Source organism: Octopus sinensis, linkage group LG8 (assembly GCF_006345805.1).
Source record: "Octopus sinensis linkage group LG8, ASM634580v1, whole genome shotgun sequence".
NCBI lineage: Eukaryota > Metazoa > Mollusca > Cephalopoda > Octopoda > Octopodidae > Octopus > Octopus sinensis.
Window position 1 is genome coordinate 27,745,819 of NC_043004.1, and position 20,964 is coordinate 27,766,782.

Below are 20,964 nucleotides of genomic sequence, written 5' to 3' on the forward strand. Positions count from 1 at the left end.
CCACCATTAATACATTAAAAGTTCTTAGTTTATCTGATGAGATTTGATCTCAAAACATAAAGCAGTGATAGTACTGGGAATTCTTTAGTCTGATTAGCAACCAGCTTTGGTCATTCACTCTGTAAGAAATAGCAGTCAAATCTTTCCTCAGACTACTATCTTGAGACAAAAATACATTGAATAATATAGTCTTACTTGCACTATACTTGTAAGTAATAACTGGAATAACTTTGATTATAAGCCTGCTCAAGCCTGGGCTAAACAACAACTAATGTGAATATATATAGACAGATTGAATTAATGAAATGTATGAAGCCCATTGTTAATGATATTTCTACAAAATAATTGATATGTATTTGTTTCTTGTTAGCCATTAATTATTATCCTAGTAATTTTTTATTTATTGGTTAATATTTTTTTTTTCTTCTTTGCCTAGCCTGTAACCTTGCTGAAGATTGCCAAACATGTTTCACTCAGAAAAGCAACTTTTCCTGTAGATGGTGTTCAACTTTGCAACGGTGTTCCAATGGTATAGACTGGCACAGACAGTCATGGATTGCAAATAACTGTAATAGTGTTGTAAGTTGAGACTATTTTTCTACCGTGTATGTGTCACTGAAATTTAATGTCTTCACAGAATCAAAATTCGAGCATTTCTGTGGATCAAGACATTAGCAGGGATCTGTGAATATGTGCATCAGTGTGTGCATGTATGCAGGTGTATGTGCGAATATTCTTGCGCTCATCAAATGGATGAATATGTTCCTTTGGTACATGATTGTGTACAGTTTATGTATGTGTATTTGTAATATACACATACATATGACTGTATACATTCAATGCTTTACAAATTTTTATTGTATTACAAATCAGTTGTATTTGGAGAATGTGAAATTGCTTTGTTTTTTTCTATTCTTGGCATTTCTAAGATTTTATGAAAATCTGTTATGTAGCCCATTTGTACCTATGATAGCAGGTACAAATGAAAATCATACTCTGGTTATTAGAGCTGTAAGTTTCTCATCATTATGTAGATGTTCTTTCCTTCAACTTTTGGTGACACATTTGTATCTGCTAGGCAGCCGACTGTTATAACAGTGCATAATTTTTTATCTGTTGTCCCACAGAGCAATATCTAGTTTTGGTGTTTACACTAGAGTGCTGTTTTTTTTATTGGAAAAACACTAGTAATATTTAGTTTTTAAAAGTGTGGAAAAATTTTGATTCTGGTGTACCTTTGGTACTCCTACCAGGAAATACTTCATGCAGATAGCTTTGTAGTTGGTTTTAGTGACAGTATCAAGTCTCATGGAAAGGTAGTACCTTGTAGAAATTTTTGGAGAGCCTGCTGATGATGTGGGTAATATCTTCTACACTGGAGTGACACAATCAAGATTTTAGATACCTCTAAATCTCCATGTTGTGGATTCTTAGAAGCATTGAGATAATTCTCTTTTTTTTCATTGTTCCTTCAATTTGAATTAATTTTCCAGTGCCTTTAGCATAAAAATAGCTCCACAACATTATGCTGCCTCCACTATGTTTGATGGTAGGATTAATATTCTTCAGATTGTAGGCTTCTCCTCTTTCCCTCCAAACAGTTGCTCTATTATTGTGACTGAATAACTTAAGTTTAGACCACAGAACAGATTGCCAAAATCATTCAAGCTCCTTCAGAAAGTTCCCAGTAAACTTCAGATGAGCAGTTAAGTGCTTCTTCTTCAACAATGATGGCATGTCTTCAAGCCACTGATATTTAGAGTTCAAGTAGTTGTTGACCCTCACATGAACTCCTATAGCTGTCAAATTGGCATTCATCAATGCAGTTGTTATCTTACGATCATTGTTCTGCAGAGATCTTCTTTTTTTCTGCATCCATTTTCATTTTCCAACAAATTGTCTGGCAACAGGACTCTGCACCATGCCACACAAGCAGGAGAACCCAATCATGGCTGTCAGACAATTTTTGTGACCATATCACCCCTAACATCTGGCCACCTAACTCCCCAAACTGCAACCCCCTTGATTATTATGTGTGGGGTGCAGTTGAGTGAGAGCCCCAAAAAACGCTTTGTAATACCAAAGATGAACTGATTATGGCAGCATTCACCAACTTAAACAAGGAGACCTTCCAGAAGAGTTGCAGGAGATTCCGAAGTCGTCTGGAGACTGTGTTTGAAGCCAATGGCGATTTTATTGAATAAATTTACTCTTTAGTATTTCGAGATAATTTTTATGTAATTTTGGTAAATATATCTGTTAAAATGAGATGTCAGTGTTATTTTCAATTTTGCATAATTTAGATGACAATATATTCATCGTACCCTGTATATGTGTATATACATCTATCTATCTAAATATCCGTCCGTCCGTCCGTCCATCCATCCATCCATCCATCCATCTATCTATCTATCTATCTATCCGTCCATCCATCTATATATGTGTGTGTGTGTGTGTGTGTATGTATACATATATATGTATATATACTTAACATGTGTACATGTATGTTAAATCTATATGTGAGTGTGTCAATGTAATGCAGGTGAATAAGTTGTAACATTGCCTGCAAGATTCAAATGCAGCATCTGTAAAAACTGTGTAAATTTGCATTAGGTTAAACATTGCTCTTATTTGCATCAGCTAATATTTCATCAAATCTACTTAATTTAGATTTTTGGTGTAAGTCAGTGTGAACAGCTGACACATCTATTGATGAAGCTGTGTTGTCTCTGTCTCTACCTCCTACATTTTGCTGTCTTACATCACCAGAATTATAAGATATTTATCTTCCAGAACAAAACATCCATTTCAACATACTTTGATTATCTCAACTGCTGCAGCATATTTACTGTAATTCTCAGCCTGAAATCTAACCTGTGTTCTTGTTACATTTCCTGCTAGTCTTTTGTTTGCACCTCATATCATCATCATCATCATTATCATTATCATTTAACATCCATGTTCCAGTTGGCATGAGCTGGATAATTTGACAGGATCCATTAAGTCTGAGAACTGCATTGTGCTCAAGTGTCTACTTTGGCATGGTTTACTATAGTTGGGTGCCTTTATTAATGCCAACACTTTTCCGTATATGAACTGTAAATGGTCAATTTAGAATATCTCATTCTTCTACTCCTTACAAAAAAAAAAATGTATACCGTGTTTCACTTTCTGTTGAGAAATGTGTTACATTGATATATAACCTCCTCAAAACGTAATTTAACCCTTACTCTTTTGCACCTCCCAGCCTGTTTCATCTTTTTAAAATTCTTTGTATGCATTTGTATTTTTATTTATTTAATTTTACACTGCCTCTTACCTAAGTACATATCTCCTGTGTGTAGCATTATCTCGTAATCTTTCAGATTATTTAATGTGTCTTCTTTTTTCTGTCTGATATGATAAAGAAACACAGAATTACAGGTTTATTGTTTAACTTCACTCACTCTTCCACACTTTCTTGTTGCACAGAATGTAAATGAATTAAAGAGAAGCACATTCATTACAATAAATTTTGTTTACTGTATCATTTGTTTTTGGCTCCAATGTTAGTCTCTCTGGCTGGATATTTAATAGATAACCACCTGGTTGATTGATTTGCTAAGATTGATGTTAGAAATAACCTACCAATTTGAACCAATTCAAACTGCAAATGTCATGGACACTTGGTTGTCTTGTTCCTTAGTGACACTGTTGTACTGTCTCTGTCAACTATAACTTCAGACCAACGTCACTGGCTTTTCATAGAATGGTGCTTTTCACAGAATGGTGCTTATAATCAGTCACAATACCTGGCTTATACTTGATTCTCTATCAACCTTCCATATTTCCAATTTGCTTGCTGAATACATCAGTTCATATGTTCATATATTCTCTTCAGTATCAATAATATTAATATGCTACCTTGTTCTTTTTGTACTTACCTGTGGTATGTGTCACACTTACTTCAAAGGAAGAAGTGAGTGGCAAAGCGAATACCCCTAACTACTGAGCCATGCACCTTCACTCTCTTAAGAAAAGGAGTGAAACGATAGAGAAAGAAAGCGTCAGTCATTCACAAGGACAGACTGAAATACGATTGATCTTTTCAAGCTTCTTTATTTTTAACAATGAAGAAGAGGGAAAGACTTTTAGTAATGAATAGAGAGAAAGTCTTTCAGGTGTTTACATTTATATTCTGGAAGTTCTAGAATGATCGACTGTTAGTTCTCTCTTCTTTCCCCAACCCCTGGTACTTATCGCCTTCTTTCATAGTTCTTTGTCTTTTAGTTAGGGAGAAAGAGCATGCTTTTTTTTTTTTTCAGGCTTGTTTAACATTTTCTCTACAAACTACAAACAAGCCCCGCTCCCTTCCTTTTTTTTTTCCATACAAAAACTAATGCAAATTTCAAACAGGATATAGCTGTGAAAAGAGCCCAGAAAATTAGGTAATAGCACCCTACAAAATAGGTGGGGGAGAAAAAAGTTGCCAACAGGTGGCTATACGAAATTCAGCTCTATACTTTAAAGAGTGTAGACTATAGTAGACTATAGCCTCGAGCCGACCAGAGCCTCGTGAGTGAATTTGGTAGACGGAAACTGAAAGAAGCCTGTCATATATGTGTGTGTGTGTGTGTGTGTGTACATGTATATATTATTTTTTTTTAGTGTGTGTGTTTGAGTGTGTATTTGTCCCACCAGCACCACCATTATTTGACAACTGATGTTAGTGTGTTTGCATCCTTGTAACTTAGCTGTTCAACAGAAGAGACTGATAGAATAAGCACCAGGCTTACAGGGACTAAGTTCAGGGGTCGATTTCTTTGACTATAGAGCGGTACTCCAGCATGGCTACCATCAAATGACTGAAACAAATGACAGAATACCAGATGAACGTTCCATAATACTGAACAAAGAAGGTTCTTTGAATATGTACAATGTATTTTAAGACTAAATAGTAATTCTATTTACATTTGCATAACTGCAGTTTTACACTTCTTTTTATATTCTGTAACTGTCACAGAATATTTCTCACGGCACCAACAATTTACAGAAGCTTACTTTGTTTCCATGAATTTTTCACAGGCCCAGCTAGTTTATATGATTATATAAATTTCCCCATTCCTGAGATACTAAATTGTCAAGATATGCAGTTCTCATCCTGGTTTGAAATAAAGACCATGAGTAATAACAGCTTGCCACTATAGCAGTATTGACTTCATGCTGTGACTATATCTTAGAACAGTCCAGCAGACTGACTTACAGGAAGAGGAAGTGTTTGTAGGTATCCTTAGGATCTACCAGAGGAAGTCTATTCTGGTACCACCTTGAGAGAATATGTTCTGAGGCATGCAATTACTACTAGGACACTATTTTCCACTTTATTATCTTAGTAGGTAGGACTTAATCTGTGCTCCCTTCTCCTCTCTCCCTCTTATTTCAGCTGCTTCACTGTTACTTCCAGTCATTCATACTATCTTAGATAAACTATGCCAAAATTAGTTTTTAATTTTAGGTAATATTACCTTGTGTTAAATCCTGATTTAATATCTATATTCCGTGCTAGCATTGGTTAGATGATTTAACAATATCCGACAGGTCCAAAAACTGCATCATGTTCCTATGTCAACATTCACATGATTTCTATGACTCAGCCATTTTACAATATGTACTGAGTGCTTTTTCTATGCACTCACACTTGTGATGTTGCTATGCAGCTAGGAGAACTTAAGATCCTCTTTGACCAAGTGGAACTTCAGTGTGTTAGGAGATGAGAGTTTAAAGTATGAGAGAAAGTGGCTAGAACAGAACACATCTTTTACTGTAGGGGAGCAATATGACTGCACTCATTACAGAAAAGCGGGTGAGAGAGACAACAATAGTGTTGATGAAGTGCCAGGGTTGGCCTTTAAAATGTCTGTGGTAAGTAGAAGTGAGTGGAGAAAAGAGAACAAGGTTACAGGTACAACCTAGCTGTTCTGTCATTCTAAAGGAAAAAGAAAATATAAATTATTTCTTCACCCTAAGTAGTGTCACCAAAATGTAGCCGGGTCTTTATACATCAAAGAAATAATTTTTGTACAGTCTTTGATATATCAGCAACATTTATTTTTTGTGTGAGTTGAAACACTGAATCATTTAAGTGGATGAGTCAAGACAGAGAATCAATCAGGTTTGAGAATGAGTCAAGATGATGGAGAAGTCTTGTTGGTGAATGAATCAAATTAGTGAATCGTATTTGTTTCATTTATGGAATAAATCACAACCTTCTGCTTTAAGAAAAAAAAAATACATTAGGTAATGTCATTATCATCATCGTTATTTTAATGTCCACTTTTCCATGCTTGTGTGGAGAAGATGACATTTCTTGAGGCAGATTTTCTATGGTTAGATTCCCTTTCTCTCACCAATCCTTACCTGTTTTCAAGCATAGTTTACATCTCCATGTGACTAGACATGTTTTTGCAGAACATTAGAAACAAATGACACTCATTTACAGCAATCACACACTTTCAAGACAAGGAGTCACAAATGTACACACACATATGTATGTATGTATGTACATAGGTATGACAGGCTTCTTTTAGTTTCTGTCTACTTTCAGTTTCAATCTACTCACAAGGCTTTGGTTTGCGCAGGTGCTTCGCAGTGAGACTGAACTAAAAACCATGTGGTTGGGAAGCAAACTTCTTAACCATGCCTGCATCTATATAATGTAGCCCTGAATGTGCACAATTACAGGCTGATCAATTCTGAACTTTAACCCTTTAGCATTTAAACCGGCCATATCTGGCCAAAAGCATTCTGCCTGTTTTATGTTCAAACTGGCCAGATCTGGTCTCTCACACTGACCCTACAATATTGTTTTAAAAGTTAACAGCTACCTCATCAAAATCTCAAAACTACAAGATAATGCCTGATTAGTTCAAAACAATGTGAATGAAAAAGCATTAATTTTAGCAGAATAATGTGAACACTAAAGGGTTAATCCTATGTCTGGTGTAAAACAATTGTGATCATAACAATATCATATGTACTAATATTGTACTAAAGTGAATTATATTGGTTCTGAACATTTCTCACAGCTGTACAAAACAGTGTCCCATGTAAAAATCCTCATCATCATAACTACTGTCAACATTTTGTTTTACTAAGAAAAAATATGGCCATGTTTTTGTCTCCCCAGCCAGTTATTTTTGTGTGGTGGATATCAACAATTTTGAGAAAGTCAAAACCACAAATCAAATTTAATTCTCTGTTGAAATTATTTTTGTCTTTTAAATTTATTTATTTATTTATTTTATGAAGGAATATCATCTTTATTTTTTTTGTAAACATCTGCTTTTTTTTTTTTTTGCTTTTTTGGGGGTCATTAAAAACCATTTTCTTATTTCAAGGTATTTTTGTTGTTATTTTAGCTAAACAGCTGCTCAAGTATGTTTTCGAAGGATGTCGTTCAAGCACAGTATCTATAGGCTTAGAAATGGAAAACCATGGTAAAATAGGTTCCTCTTTAGAATGTTTTGTTTAGCTCTTTTTTTTTTTTCCAACTCTAGTCAAGCTATTGTGATGCTTTCAACTGAATTGGCTTTACATTGTTTTATTCTGTCTCTTTGATTTCTCTACCAAAGAAAATTCTAGTGACGATTTCTCAGTGAAACTCCTCCCTCTCTAAAATAACAAAAGTGAATGCTGACTAACAAACAATTAGCATCTTGTTAGATAAAGGCTCTGGAAATGTCATTGGCCTGCTTTATATATGCATCTCCTCCTCACATAAAATCTGTTGCATGGTCTGTTTTTATTTATTTATTTATTTATTTTTAATTTTTCTTTTTTTCTTTTTTTGTTTTGCACTTCTTTTAGTTTTTAGAACTAAATTCTTCTCTGATCTTTTTAGGTTGGAATTCTTTGTAATTCTTGAATTACAGAGTTTTTAGATAATAATGCTTGAAAGTCAGTTATTTTCTCTTCCTCATCACACTTTCATATGAAGTTTGCCTAGGTCTATGAATTAACGCATTTTACCTCCTCCTGCTCTCCTTCATTCTCTCCCTTCCTCTCTTCCCCAGTTTATCTCAAATACTGACTCAGCCAGTGTCTAAAATTGGTGAATATTTTCTCATTTCTCCCACATTATCCTACCATCTTGACTGTCTCCCTTCGTTCTATGAAAACCTAATTAATTTTTGGTCTGTTATGTTTCTGATTCCACCTGGATTGTTTGACAATACTAGTTTCATTATATATTTAGATAATTATCTCTAGATTAATAATAATTGGGAACATTTCATTATATTTGTATTACATCAAAATTTCTATCTAAAACCTATATACATCGTGTGTGTGTGTAGATGGAATTCATATACATTTGATAAGCATGTATTCAGCATTACTGTGCAGATATCATGGCTAAATGATAAGATAACATGAATAAACAAACAGATGCTTCACTAATTAGAAAAGAAGATCAGTTTGTCTGTTTCTGTCCCTTTCTGTATTGCCCAAATAACAAAGGATATATCTTATGTCTCTCAGTAAACAAACTTTTACTAGTGTGATGTTTATAAAACATGTTGTATATGTATGGCTTCTCTGCATAACATCTTGTGTTGTATTTGTAGTTTTTAATTTTAGAGGCTGTCAACCTTCTACCATTATGTAAATATGTTTATGTTAGCTGTAGATGAGTTACATTCATCATCACTATCATCAGTGTTTAATGTCCTCCTTCCATGCTGGCATAGGTAGGATGGTTTGACAGGAGCTGGCCAGGCAGAAGCCTGCACCAGACTTCTGTGTCTGTTTTGACATAGTTTTTATGGCTGGGTACCCTTCCTATCACCAGCCACCCCCACAAAGCAGGCTGAGTGCTTTTTACATAGCACCAGCAGAGATAAGATCAGTTTTGGCGTGATCTTTACAGATCAATACCCTTCCAAATGCCAACCACTTTGCAGTGTGGATGCTTAAGTGGTACCTGCACTGGCAGGGTCACCAAGTAACTTTGCAAGACAAGGAATCTTTGAGAGGGGAGGGAGCATTGGAGGAGGTAATCTTGCATCATTTAATGAATGGTTAGAGTATGATTGAGAGACTAAAACAGGTGTCTTGCTGTAGAGAGAAGGAGAGAGTTATAACCATGAAGAAGGCAGGAACAAGTGTGCTGATGTAAAGGAGATACATGGTTACCTAACCAAAAGTAAGAGCAAGAGGGGGGAGAGAGAGTGATCAAGAATGAAGGCAGAAACAGGTGTGCTGCTGTAGTGGAGATTCCTGGTTACCCAGCCAGAGGTATGAGCAAATGAAAAGAGAGAGTGTGTGTGTGAGAGAGACAGACAACAAGAGTGAAAGAGAAAGCAGGAAAGAGATGGTGGTAAAGTGTCGGGATATACTCACAAGGAATGGAGAGCAGAGCAAAGATGGGATGGCAGAGTAAGGAAGGAAGAAATAAATAGTGGCAGTTGCCAGGACATAGCCCCTAAGAATGGAGGTCATAATACACATGGCCAGGAATTGCCAAGAGGCATGAGTAGGGAGTACTTGTTCTAAACAAAGTTGTTGGGTTAATTCTGTGTAGTTAATCACTGTTTCAAGCATGTCTCTTTTTAGCAAATTCTGAAATTCTAAATCTTCACTTCATATCCACCAGGAAGGTTGAAATGATCACAGCCACAAAATATCAGTTTAAAGATATTATTTGATCATATGTCATCTGAAGTGAATATACCCAATATCAAAAGATAACTGTAGAGACAACCACAACAACCTCTGTTGAAGCAACCACTGCAATAGTTTCTATTAGAGCAATTACAATAAGTGGTTGCTTGTCAAAACACCAAAACAGCAACAACAACTTTTATCAAGATTACCCCACCTTTTATTGGCAAAACAACAACAAAGTCACTGTTATCGCTACTGAATATATTGCAATCTGTCTGCAGTTCATAGTTGTTATTAGATGTTGCGAATGTGCTGCAAAGCTGTGTAATTAAGGAAACAAATGACATGTTCTATAAGCAGGTTAACCACTAACAGCTTGTCTCACCACTTATGTAATTTCCCTGATCAATTATTATATTTGCTTCAGTTCAAGCAACACAGTTGACCAACAAAACACTAAAACCCAGTACATGCATCTCTTAATGATGCCCATGCACTCTACTACTCTGTGTTATTGCCTTCTGATCCAATATATTATAATTCTTTACAATGTTCTGATTAAATTAGGATGTACTAATTAATTTCAACCTTGTAGGGTTGGTAGGGCATTGGACAAAATACCTTGGAATATTTAGTTATATTTTCTTAAGTGGTGACCTGCAGAATTGTTAGCATACTGGGTAAAATGCATAACAGCATTTCGTCTGTTTTCACATTCTGAGTTCAAATTCTGCTGAAGCCGACATACTGGGGTTGATGTAATCGACTTATCCCCTCCCTGAAATCGCCTTGTACCAAAATTTGTAATAATATTTAATTACATGTTGTTACATTCTGAGTTCAAATCTGACCAGGGTTAACTTTGCCTTTTATCTTTTTGAAGTCAGTAAAGTACAAGTAATGGAACCAACTGAAAATAAACTGTACCTTCCCTCACAATGTCTTTGTCTTCAGTATTCCAACTTATTTCTTAACAAATGGCTTTGCTCTAGTTTATGATAAATTTATTTAATAATGTGAAAATTATTTACAGTAGCCTAACTAATTCATGTTTATAAATATGTTTTGTGACACCAAATGTCCCAACTGAAGGAATAAAGCAAGAAACGTTAGAAGATTTACTTCAGACTGAGTTTGAGGTGAAGAACTATTAGGTTTTCATTTGTTTTTGAGATTGAGATGAAGTGTTAGTTTCCCTTTACATTGGTTCCTTACAAGGATAAATTCTTATTTCTGAGAAATGTTTTAGAGTGAAAAGAAAACCTAACGTGAGGCCTGTAGGTGTGTGAACAAATACTTGAATTCCTTTTTGTCACAGTTGCTTAGGTTTCTTTTACAAGGAAAGAACCATAGGTCAGAGTATTACTTTTCATCACAAGATGGTCCTTCATCAAAGAATTGAAGGGTCTTGCAATGAACTTTAGTTATTTCTTTGCCTGGCATATTAACGTATTTGACTTTCAAAAGTCTGGCGTCAACTAGGACCATTGCTAAATTATCTCTACTACTTCTAGTAATTAACTATAATTAACTATAAATACTTCATGACTTCCAATCCCCTTACATTTTGTTCTCTTTTGCTTATTACTTCCTGAAGATAATTCTTATTTCTGCATCTCTTATAAGTTTTGTTGTTTATTTTGTTGATTGTAGTAATACTTGTAGTTGTATAGTAATTACTAGTAGCAGTAGTAATGGTAGTAGTAGATTTATAGTTATTATAGTTGTAGTTGTTATTAGGGTGATGCACTGACAGAATTGTTAGAGCATCAGACAAAATATTTTGTGGTATTTCCTCTAGCTCTTAATGTTCTGACTTCAAATTCCACTTTGGTGTCAAAGAAAAAAAAAAGAAGTACCAGTCAAGTACTGGGGTTAATGTTATTAGCTAACTCTGTTCAAAATTGCTTACCTTGTGCCCAAATCATTGTTGTCATCATCATCACCACCACCATTATCATCATCATCACCATCATCATCATCATCATTTGGGTGGTGGATTTGGCAAAATCATTAAAACATCAGAAATTATATTGTTATATTCTGAGTTCAAATCCCACCAAATCTAATTTTATCTTTCATCCTTCTGGGGTTTATAAAATAAAGTGTCACTCAAGCACCGGTATCAGTATAATTTGACTAGTCCCCCTACCTAAGATGCATCCTGCTATTTGTATGATTTGGCCATGTTGGATCCTGTGTATTGTGTTTTCTTCATGCAGCTGAGAGCTCATGTTGGTCAGCCACATGTCACATGGCCACAGCAAATGGGACTTGAACTCAGAGTATAACAATATCATTTCTGATGTTTTAATGATTGTTGGTATTTGCTTGGGTCATTCCAGGCAATTCTCTGAACAGTGTCCCTGCCAGTCCCCATCTCTGGAAATACTTCCTCATCTGCTGTGGCCATGTGACATGTGGCTGACCAACATGAGCTGTCATCTGTTTTGGAGACTCAGAAAGCAGTAGGGTTATAGATGCTGACCTTTTCTTTTTGATTAAACAGTAAAAAACTGAGTTTGCAGTTGTATGCTGCACACAGGTGAAGATAGTTACAAGGAGAGACGGTGTGAGAAGAGGACTGTGAGGACCAGTAGAATTAATGGTCATTGAAGCTATTGAGTTTGATGTGAGAGAGAGAGAGAGGGTTGGATGGAAGTCAAATAATTTTGGTGTAGAAGGCAAAATTAGAAGAATGTGGAGAAGAGAAACTTTGAGCTTGAGTTTAACACCATCATGTAGCCCTTAGGTGCCTTTACTCATGCCCCCTTTATTGCATGTATTTAAACATATTTTCTGGTCTATATCAATTTCAGATCCTGCATAGTGTCATGGGCATTGTTGTTTCTCTTCTAATTAAGCAATGATGAGGATGATAATAATAATTAAATGGACATCTTCCTTGCTGTCATGGGTTAGATGGTCTAACAGGATCTGAAGGGTCAGAAGATTATATTGTGCTCCAATGTCTGCTTTAGGGTAGTTTTCATGCTTGGATTTCCTCTCTAATGCTAACCACTTTATACAGAGTACTAGACACTGTTATGGTACCAACCCTAGTGGGGTTACTTGGAGCTTGCAAGACTAAAAGGAGAAGGGAGGGGATGTAATAGTTCTTGAGAGGGTAATGTTTGCAAAGTGGAACAGAATTATTGTTGTGAGAAAGCATTAGTGGAAAGAGTAATAAAGTAGACACTATTAAGGGAGTGTGGAAGGAGCAAGAGAAAGGAGGAAGGGATGGTGAAAAAAGAAGGGATAAAGTGGTAAGATAAGGTGGGTTGTGTAGAAGGGTCCAGGACTATTCCACTCTGTAATGGCAATCATGGGTGAAAGGTATGATGAAAGGAAACATGAAAGAGGGTGAGATAAGGGTGGTGAGAGTCGTGAGAGAAAGATTAAAAGAAAGGTGTGAAGACCATGGAGTATTCTAGATGGGGAGAAATTATAGGGAGTATTGAGAAGGTGGTGAAGCTGTGGAGAGAGATAATGAGAGAAAATAGAGCAAAGGATGGGGGAGCAGTGGGGAAGTGCAATGAAAGAATTGAAAGAATGAAAAGATGGATGGTATCACAGAGGGAGGAAAGAAAAGAGGAGTATGAAGAAATGAATGGCGAAGTGAATGGTATATAAGTGTAGACACCAACTTAAAAGTGCTAGAAAGTAAAGTGTGTGGGCTTGACAATAAAGATAGGTTTCAAGATAGACCAGTAAGGTTTATAGTTCTATGGCCCTACATTATAGAGAGTTTGCTATATCAGTATCCAACAGACTAATTGCCATACAGGATGTTTTATAGTCTCTATTTTGCCATCACACCATTTCAGGTTCAAATCACTTCAAAATTGCCTTTAGTCACAAAGCAAAGACATTTTTAGGATAAAACAAAACATCATAAGTGTGTTGAATTAGGAATGACTTTGGGCTAAGCATTTGCCATATTAATTTTTCCTCAAGTGAAAGTACCAAATACTTTCTAGATGGTGAACCCATTTTCATTAATTTTATTCCCAATATGTGCTCCAGCCTGGCCTTACACTTCATGACTTAACTGAACTAAACAACTAACACTTTGATACTGTTTCTGCTGTTTCTAGGAATACCACATCTACTGCTGCTGTTACTACTATTCTACAACCACCACCATCACCACCTCCTCCACCACTGCTGATACTTCCTACCACCACTACCACTCCCCCTACCATAAACATCATCACTACAACCACTTCAACCACCCAGCTACTGCAACTGTCACTACATTACTATCAGTCAATGAGGCCTTTGTGTGGTTACTTGGCTCACTAGAGATAGATAAAATTTCCTTCAGATCATATCCTACCATCTTAGGAAAGAAACACCGGTGGGTTTTGGGTTGATTGTGTACCTAGTAGGATATAGAAGACAGGATTGGCATGCCTAAAATGTCTTCCTTGGACTACGTAACAACTGTTATAATCTCTCCTTTCTCACAAGAAGTTGGTGGTGAATCTAATATATAAATACTAATGTTAAATGTCACTGGTGGCAAAGCAGCACACCGGTTTATTTTAGAGAGATTAGTAATAGTAGCAGTGAGAAATAACACACACACTCTCTCTCTCTCTCTCTCTCTCTCTCTCTCTCTCTCTCTATCTATCTATCTATCTCAACCTGTGTCAGTCTTGTGTGTAAAATAGCCAGGAACTGAGCAACTTGATTATTATTATTCTGATCTGATTATATTTTTTATATATTAGTGTGTCTAGTGATGAGTGGATGTATATGTATGTGCCAGCTACTTCTACTGTGTGTGGGTGTGTGTTAGACGTGATAAAATTTAGCAAATCTTTTCATTTAGCTATCGTTAAAATCATATATATATATATATATATTTGTCACCTAAATGTGGCTAACCCTTAAGGGTTGATGCTACTGTAGCTTGTAGCCCCAGGAAGACTTCTCCTCCAGCTGGCTGTTGACACACTTTCTGTGCCCTATCAGTATTTGCAAAGGGCACAGATAGTGTGTCAATAGCCAGCTGGAGGAGATGTCTTCCTGGAGCTACAAGCCACAGTAGCATCAACCCTTAAGGGTTAGCCCCATTTAGGTGGAAAATATACTTTACGATGTTGTGCAGCTATTGTTTATACCTTGCTCAGAGATTTATTATTACTTGTTTCCACTTTTTTGAGATCAGTGACTTTTCCTCGCTGGAAAAAGTATATATATATTTGCATTGAGAACCACTTCCCATCGCCAACCGGTGGTTGTCACTCTTCTGCGTTCAGCTGCTGTTGCTTTGTGAGTTTATTTGGTTAATGTTTTTTTGTTGTTGATTATTTGTTGAAATTGTTACATTTGAGCTCCTGTTGAAATTGAACGGTTGTCATCATTGACAAAAATGTTCGCCCTATGGGGCGGAAAATTGTTTTTGCACAACTTGTTGGACTGTTTTGTACCCGTTGCAAGGTTAAAAAAAAAAAAAATTCTGTCATTTTGACAAAAAATATCTACGCTTCTTTCTGGAATACAGAGGCCATTTGTAAAAATGGAATTAAACCTATTTTCAAATATTGACTTTCTGTACTCAAACGAGGACTTCCCAGCAATGAAAGGAAATAACCAAGTTTCTAATCAGGAAGAAAAGAAAAAACCCAGTTTCTCTACTGCTGTTGGTGGTAACTTTTGTGAATTGGAGGTGTCCAAGGAACAACTATTTAAGTTTAGAAACCTTATTTTAAAAAGTGGCAATGAAACAAAACTGTTGCCACCACAGAATATGTTACAAAACTTAACTGCCAGAATGATAGTCTATAAGATATATAACTGGAAAGAGAAAAGAATTATGTCGGTGAAGAACGAGGTGGTAGAAAAGTGCCTCACCCCCATTTGGGGGAAAAATCACCTATGTCAGTCAAGGAGCAAGAAGCGCCACTGTTGAGGCACAATTTGAGAACGCTAAAACAGCAAAGGAAGTAACCACCCAAACATTAAAAATGAAGAAGTAATTTTGCTCCCAACCTACCTAGGCCGGAGAACTGCAAAAATAACTATAGAGGCTATACCAGCTGGTTACGACATAACGTAGATGGTGGCGGCTGTAATTTACGATGCAGAGGAGGAGATAACAATACTCCAGATGAGAAAGAAAGACACTCTAAACTGGAAAAGCCAAACACTTGAGATGGTGGTTCAAGCCTCAAATGACGTGCTTGAATCGAGGCCAGACCGCATTTTTATAGGGGAGGGACTGAATGCAAGAGTATTAGACGAAGGACGTAGACCCAATGTTTTAAATGTGGAGAAAAAGGGCACGTCCGGTTGGATTGCGAAAAAATAAAAAACAACAAAAAAAGACTGAAGTCCCTCCCCAAAAAGAAAGGAACAAGAAAGTGTTTGAAAGTGTCACAGGAAAAGCAGGAGAAAGGAACAAACAAAACGTAGAAAAAGCACAACAGAAGGAAGCCGAAGAGGAAATGGAATTTAGACAGTAACTTCACATAAAAGAAAGAAAGCCCGTGTCCCAGACTCCCCTTTCCTGACAAAGAAAACATCTACACAAAATGCAAGCTCACAGAAAAACTCCCCAGTCCATCCCCAAGTCGAAACCCAACACCAACCCCCACCCCTAAAAAAAAAAGCACTTGGAGAAAGGATTGTGAAGTACAATGAGAAAAATGAGTTTCTAGCGAGAGTATTAACTGTGCATCATAAATCATATATTCTTCAGCCAATACAAAATATGCCTCCAAATATACGGCCGGCCATCAAGGAAAGAAGCAGACCTATTTGAACAATCTAAAGTGAGATACCTGCAGTACATACAAGATGTTAGCCAAGAGATGGCCAACAAAAGACTTGGGCTTAGCCCAGCAGCTACACCAGTAGCTACACCTCAGAAAGGAACGGAGTGGGAGGTTGGTGAATTCGTGCAGCCCCTCCCCAAACTTGAAATGTAAGTTTCTTTATTTTCACCATGGAGATTAAGTTAGGGTGTATAAATGTTTGTAGCCTGGGGTCGAGATGGAAGCAAACTTGTCTCCTCGATGACCTCAGGTCACTAGAAATAGATGTATGTGTGGTGACTGAGTCCAAGTTGAATGGGCTACAGGCGTTCTCAACTCTTCTAAATGGCTATGAGAAATTCATTTCTCCTAGTCGATTGGGAGGCGAGGGCATGGTGGTGTTGTTCAGGAAAAGCTTGGATGTACAGGAAAGTACAGTCCTTCTGGACCCAGAAGTTAGGCTAGTCATCCTAGATGTGACACATGCAAGTAAGCAGTCCTTCAGGTTGATAGTGGTCTATGCTCCTAAAGAGTGTAGACAAGCTGGTTTTTTCAAGACCTGGAGAGCTTTTTGGTGACGTCAAAAACTCTAGTTTTAGTTGGAGACTTTAACACTGTTCTTGACGCATGGGTGTATAGTGTTGGCTCAACCAATAGAAGGGGAAATACTAGGAAGCTATAACCTAGTAGACCATTGTAGATTGGATGAGCCGCTCATTCCACAGTGGATGTGGATTAATAACGACAGTTCACACAGATCTTATTTAGATAGGATATTTGTTAGAGAAAGAGATAGGAAAACATTTAGTTGTCCACGCTTTTGTTGTGTCCTTTACATGGCTCACAAATTTGTGACGTGTTAAGTGTCATAGACAGGGACCAGGGTACAGGAAGATGAACAAGTCTGTTTTGACTTGTAAAGTCTTCCATATCCAGGTTAAGGAGTTAGTGCAGATGGCATTATGTGGCACCATCATTAATAATAGATGGTGGTGCACCCTCAAGCGAGCCATTCGTTCTGAGTCTCTTAGATTTAGTAACCAGCTAAGTTTAGAGAAGTCAAGAATAGAAGGGTATCTAATTAAGGAATTAGAAGAGGCTATGGAATCTGGCTCTTCATCCAGAATGATGGCAGTGAGAGTGGTTTCCTTCTGTCATTTCAAAGCCAAACACGAAGGATGTAGAGTCAGGGCTAGGTTACATGCAATGAGTAGAGAAGGTATTAATGTTGCCGAATGGGCACGTCATGTGGAGAGCAGGAGAGGCAGAAAAGCCTCTATAAAGTTTTTGATTGATGAGCAGGGGAGTACGATGCAAAAGGCTTTTCACCAACATTTCGCCCGATTGTTTGGGGGGAGCAGGTTGCTGGACCATGGGGAGTCCCTAAAGGACTTCCTTCCCGGCAGGCCACAACTCTTGGCACGGGAGACAGACTGTTGTGAAGGGTCGATTACAGCTGTGGAAGTCAAGGAGGTGCTGGCTGAATGTGCTGGGGACAAGTCGCCGGGGTTGGATGGTCTCCACTATGAATTTTATCGTAGCATACCAGATTTGTTCAGACACTTGCTGGCCTGCGTCTACACAAACTGGCAGCCGAATGGGAGGATTCCTAGTTCTGTGAGTCAGAGAGTGGTGACGCTGATCAGAAAAGACCCGAGCAAGGGAGCTCGTATTAGTACCTTTAGGCCCATAACTCTATTCAATGTAGAGTTAAAGATCTTCGCCAAGATGTTAGTAAAAAGGTTGACACATGTTATGGAGAAACTTGTAGGGAGGGTTCAGACATGTGCCATTCCAGGTAGGTCAATCCAAGACAATCTTCATCTCTTATGTTACACCTTAGACAGGGTGGGTAAAAGTACCCGGTAAAGGTGGGGCATCAAACCCACAGTCCAAATAAACAGTTTTTTGGTAACGTCAAAAAACTCTAGTTTTAGTTGGAGACTTTAACACTGTTCTTGACGCATGGGTGTATAGTGTTGGCTCAACCAATAGAAGGAGAAATACTAGGAAGCTATAACCTAGTAGACCATTCTAGACTGGATGAGCCGCTCATTCCACAGTGGATGTGGATTAATAACGACAGTTCACACAGATCTTATTTAGATAGGATATTTGTCAGAGCAGTTTGAGATCAAGCGCTTGGTCTCTGCTTCTGTATGTACTGATTCTTGAGCCATTGCTGCAGAGGTTGGAGAGTTTGGAGGGCATCCCCAATGAAACCGGATGTGGTAAGTCTGTTTCTGCATATGCTGACGACGTCACCATCACTGTGTCCAATGTAGCTCAGCTACCTTGTGTAGAAGATGCAATCAAAGGATACGAGGTGGCGGCAGGGGCAAACGTTAACAAGGACAGGTTCATCGGCTTACAACACGGCTCCTGGAGTGGCATGATGATACCGTCCAGTGTCCCACAACACTGGACAGAAGGTCCTGTTAAGTTGCTTGTGCTGTTTCTTTCTTTAGACAGTAGTACCTTGCATTGTAGAGAGTAGTATCTCTGAGATAGTACATCTCTCATAGTTAAATGTTTTTATCAAATGTATAGCATGCATAACTAGTTAATGAAAGGTCCTTTGATATCTGAATTACTCAACCTCCTGCTGCTTTTGAACTCAGAACACTAAAAGACACAACTAAATATCATAAGAAATCAATTAGTTCTCCAATTCTGTCAATCCAGCAAACAAATTGCTGTAGTTTTGCCAATTACCATTGTTTCAAATTACCTTAGAGGATGCAGTCTTTAAACTTAGTTAGGTAAACTGCAAATTGTTATTTATTTGAAAGGGTTGACATCAAAGAACTTGTTTCTGTGGAATATATTCTCTGAAACAGTCCTTTCAGAAGTACTAAAACACAATACAACGGCTGTAGAGACTATGTAGTGTATAAAATAATGTCTTGTACTACTGTTAATGTACATAAGTCAGCCTGTCTGACAAATGGGTTTCATATTTAATATGATAGGCTGAGAGTACCTGATAGAATGTTCTGTAGAGTGTGGTTGCACTGAGATTATCCATGCAATTTACAGATTAAAACTCCATCAAAAGATCTGATCACCTTATTGAATTTTTGTTTCTTAAACTAGCTGCCTTTAAGTATGAAATTCATTTCCCATCACCTCTTGTCTTTATCTTCCAAAAATTTCAATCATCCGTGTTTGAGTTATCACCCCTGCTTGGTGTGTTTAAATTTAAAATACTCTGAGTGGGTTTTTATTGGCCAGTTGCATTGAAATAATTAACAGACTGAAGTTTTTCCAATTCATTCTATTAAACTGGTGAAAATCTATTGCACTAAATTTCACTTAGAGTTACTAATTGTGTGAGGGACATTAACCATTATAAACAATTGTTCTAATAATTTTCAAACCACTCTCCTCGGCCACCACTGTCACCATCTTCCATCATAAGTGGATATTAACAGTATTTCTCTCTAACTTTTACTGTTACATTCTCTTCCTATAAGTAATTATTACATATTCCTGTTAAGTCTTTAAATCAATGAACTCTTGAGACATATATGAAATGTTCATTAAAGTCTCATTCTGTCTTTCTCTATCTTTCCATTCACTATTCCCCAGTCTGTCTATGATACAAATTAATGCTGAACATAACAAATGTCTAACGGCTTTCTCTATTGTGAATCATCTATCTTATCCTCTTTAATTTCATTGATTACATCCCCTAATATGTTGCAGTACATTCAACGTATTTCTTGATTGTTATTGTTCATATTGTCCCCCAGCGTATCCTATCTCCAGTGCAGCTGCTATCAGTGCCTTATACAAAAAACATGCATTACTCAAAGATCAATTCTTTTAATACCATCCTGTGTCCCATCTCCTATATTTCCATACATTACTTGATACAGTATACTGTATGGTCCCTAGAACAGAGTGAAGTACCTTACTGGCTGCTGGCAGACATGTGATTGGTCAGTTTTGGGCCATAGATATGTTTGGACACAAAAGTTGAGGTCACTTGCTGTAAACAACTGCTGTTCACATACTTATGGCCATTGTTGTAATCACTTTTGTTCTTATCATCATTTGATGTCATGGTTATCATCATAGTCATTACATTAGTTATGTAATTTATTTTTAATACTAACACAAATTTAGCAGTGGCTGTAGTTAGTCAATTGAATTGACATCACTACTTAACTAGCACGTTATTTTATCAACACCAGATCTTAGATAAATGAAAGATATGGCAGACTTACCCACTGTTTTTATACTATGATAGCGAACCAACTGAGTACTCTGGGATTCAGTGCTTGTGTCTCATTTGAGATCTCTCAGCTACTGAATATTTCCTTCTCATTATGAAGGAACTGATGAATACTTCTGAATCACTTCCACACATTACATTTACTTCTTTTGTATATTCAGTTATGAAATTGATGTCTTTATAGGAAAATGTTCCAAAAAATACTTGTATGATTCTTACAGTGGCCTTGCACAAAGGAGCCTCTTTTTTGTCACTTCTTGATCTCTAGAAATAACATCCAAATTTTCCACATACCATATCTAACTATTTGAACCCCTG

The 20,964-nt window shown here is 37.0% G+C and overlaps 1 protein-coding gene across 1 annotated transcript in view; it reads left to right on the forward strand.

Moving 5' to 3' along the window:
- LOC115214780 (plexin domain-containing protein 1-like) overlaps positions 1-20,964 on the forward strand; it is a 98,818-nt gene that overhangs the window by 54,793 nt on the left and 23,061 nt on the right. Inside the window, exon 9 of the mRNA XM_029783811.2 lies at positions 437-579. Coding sequence (XP_029639671.2) covers positions 437-579 — 143 coding nt within the window. The remainder of the gene's footprint in view (positions 1-436; positions 580-20,964) is intronic.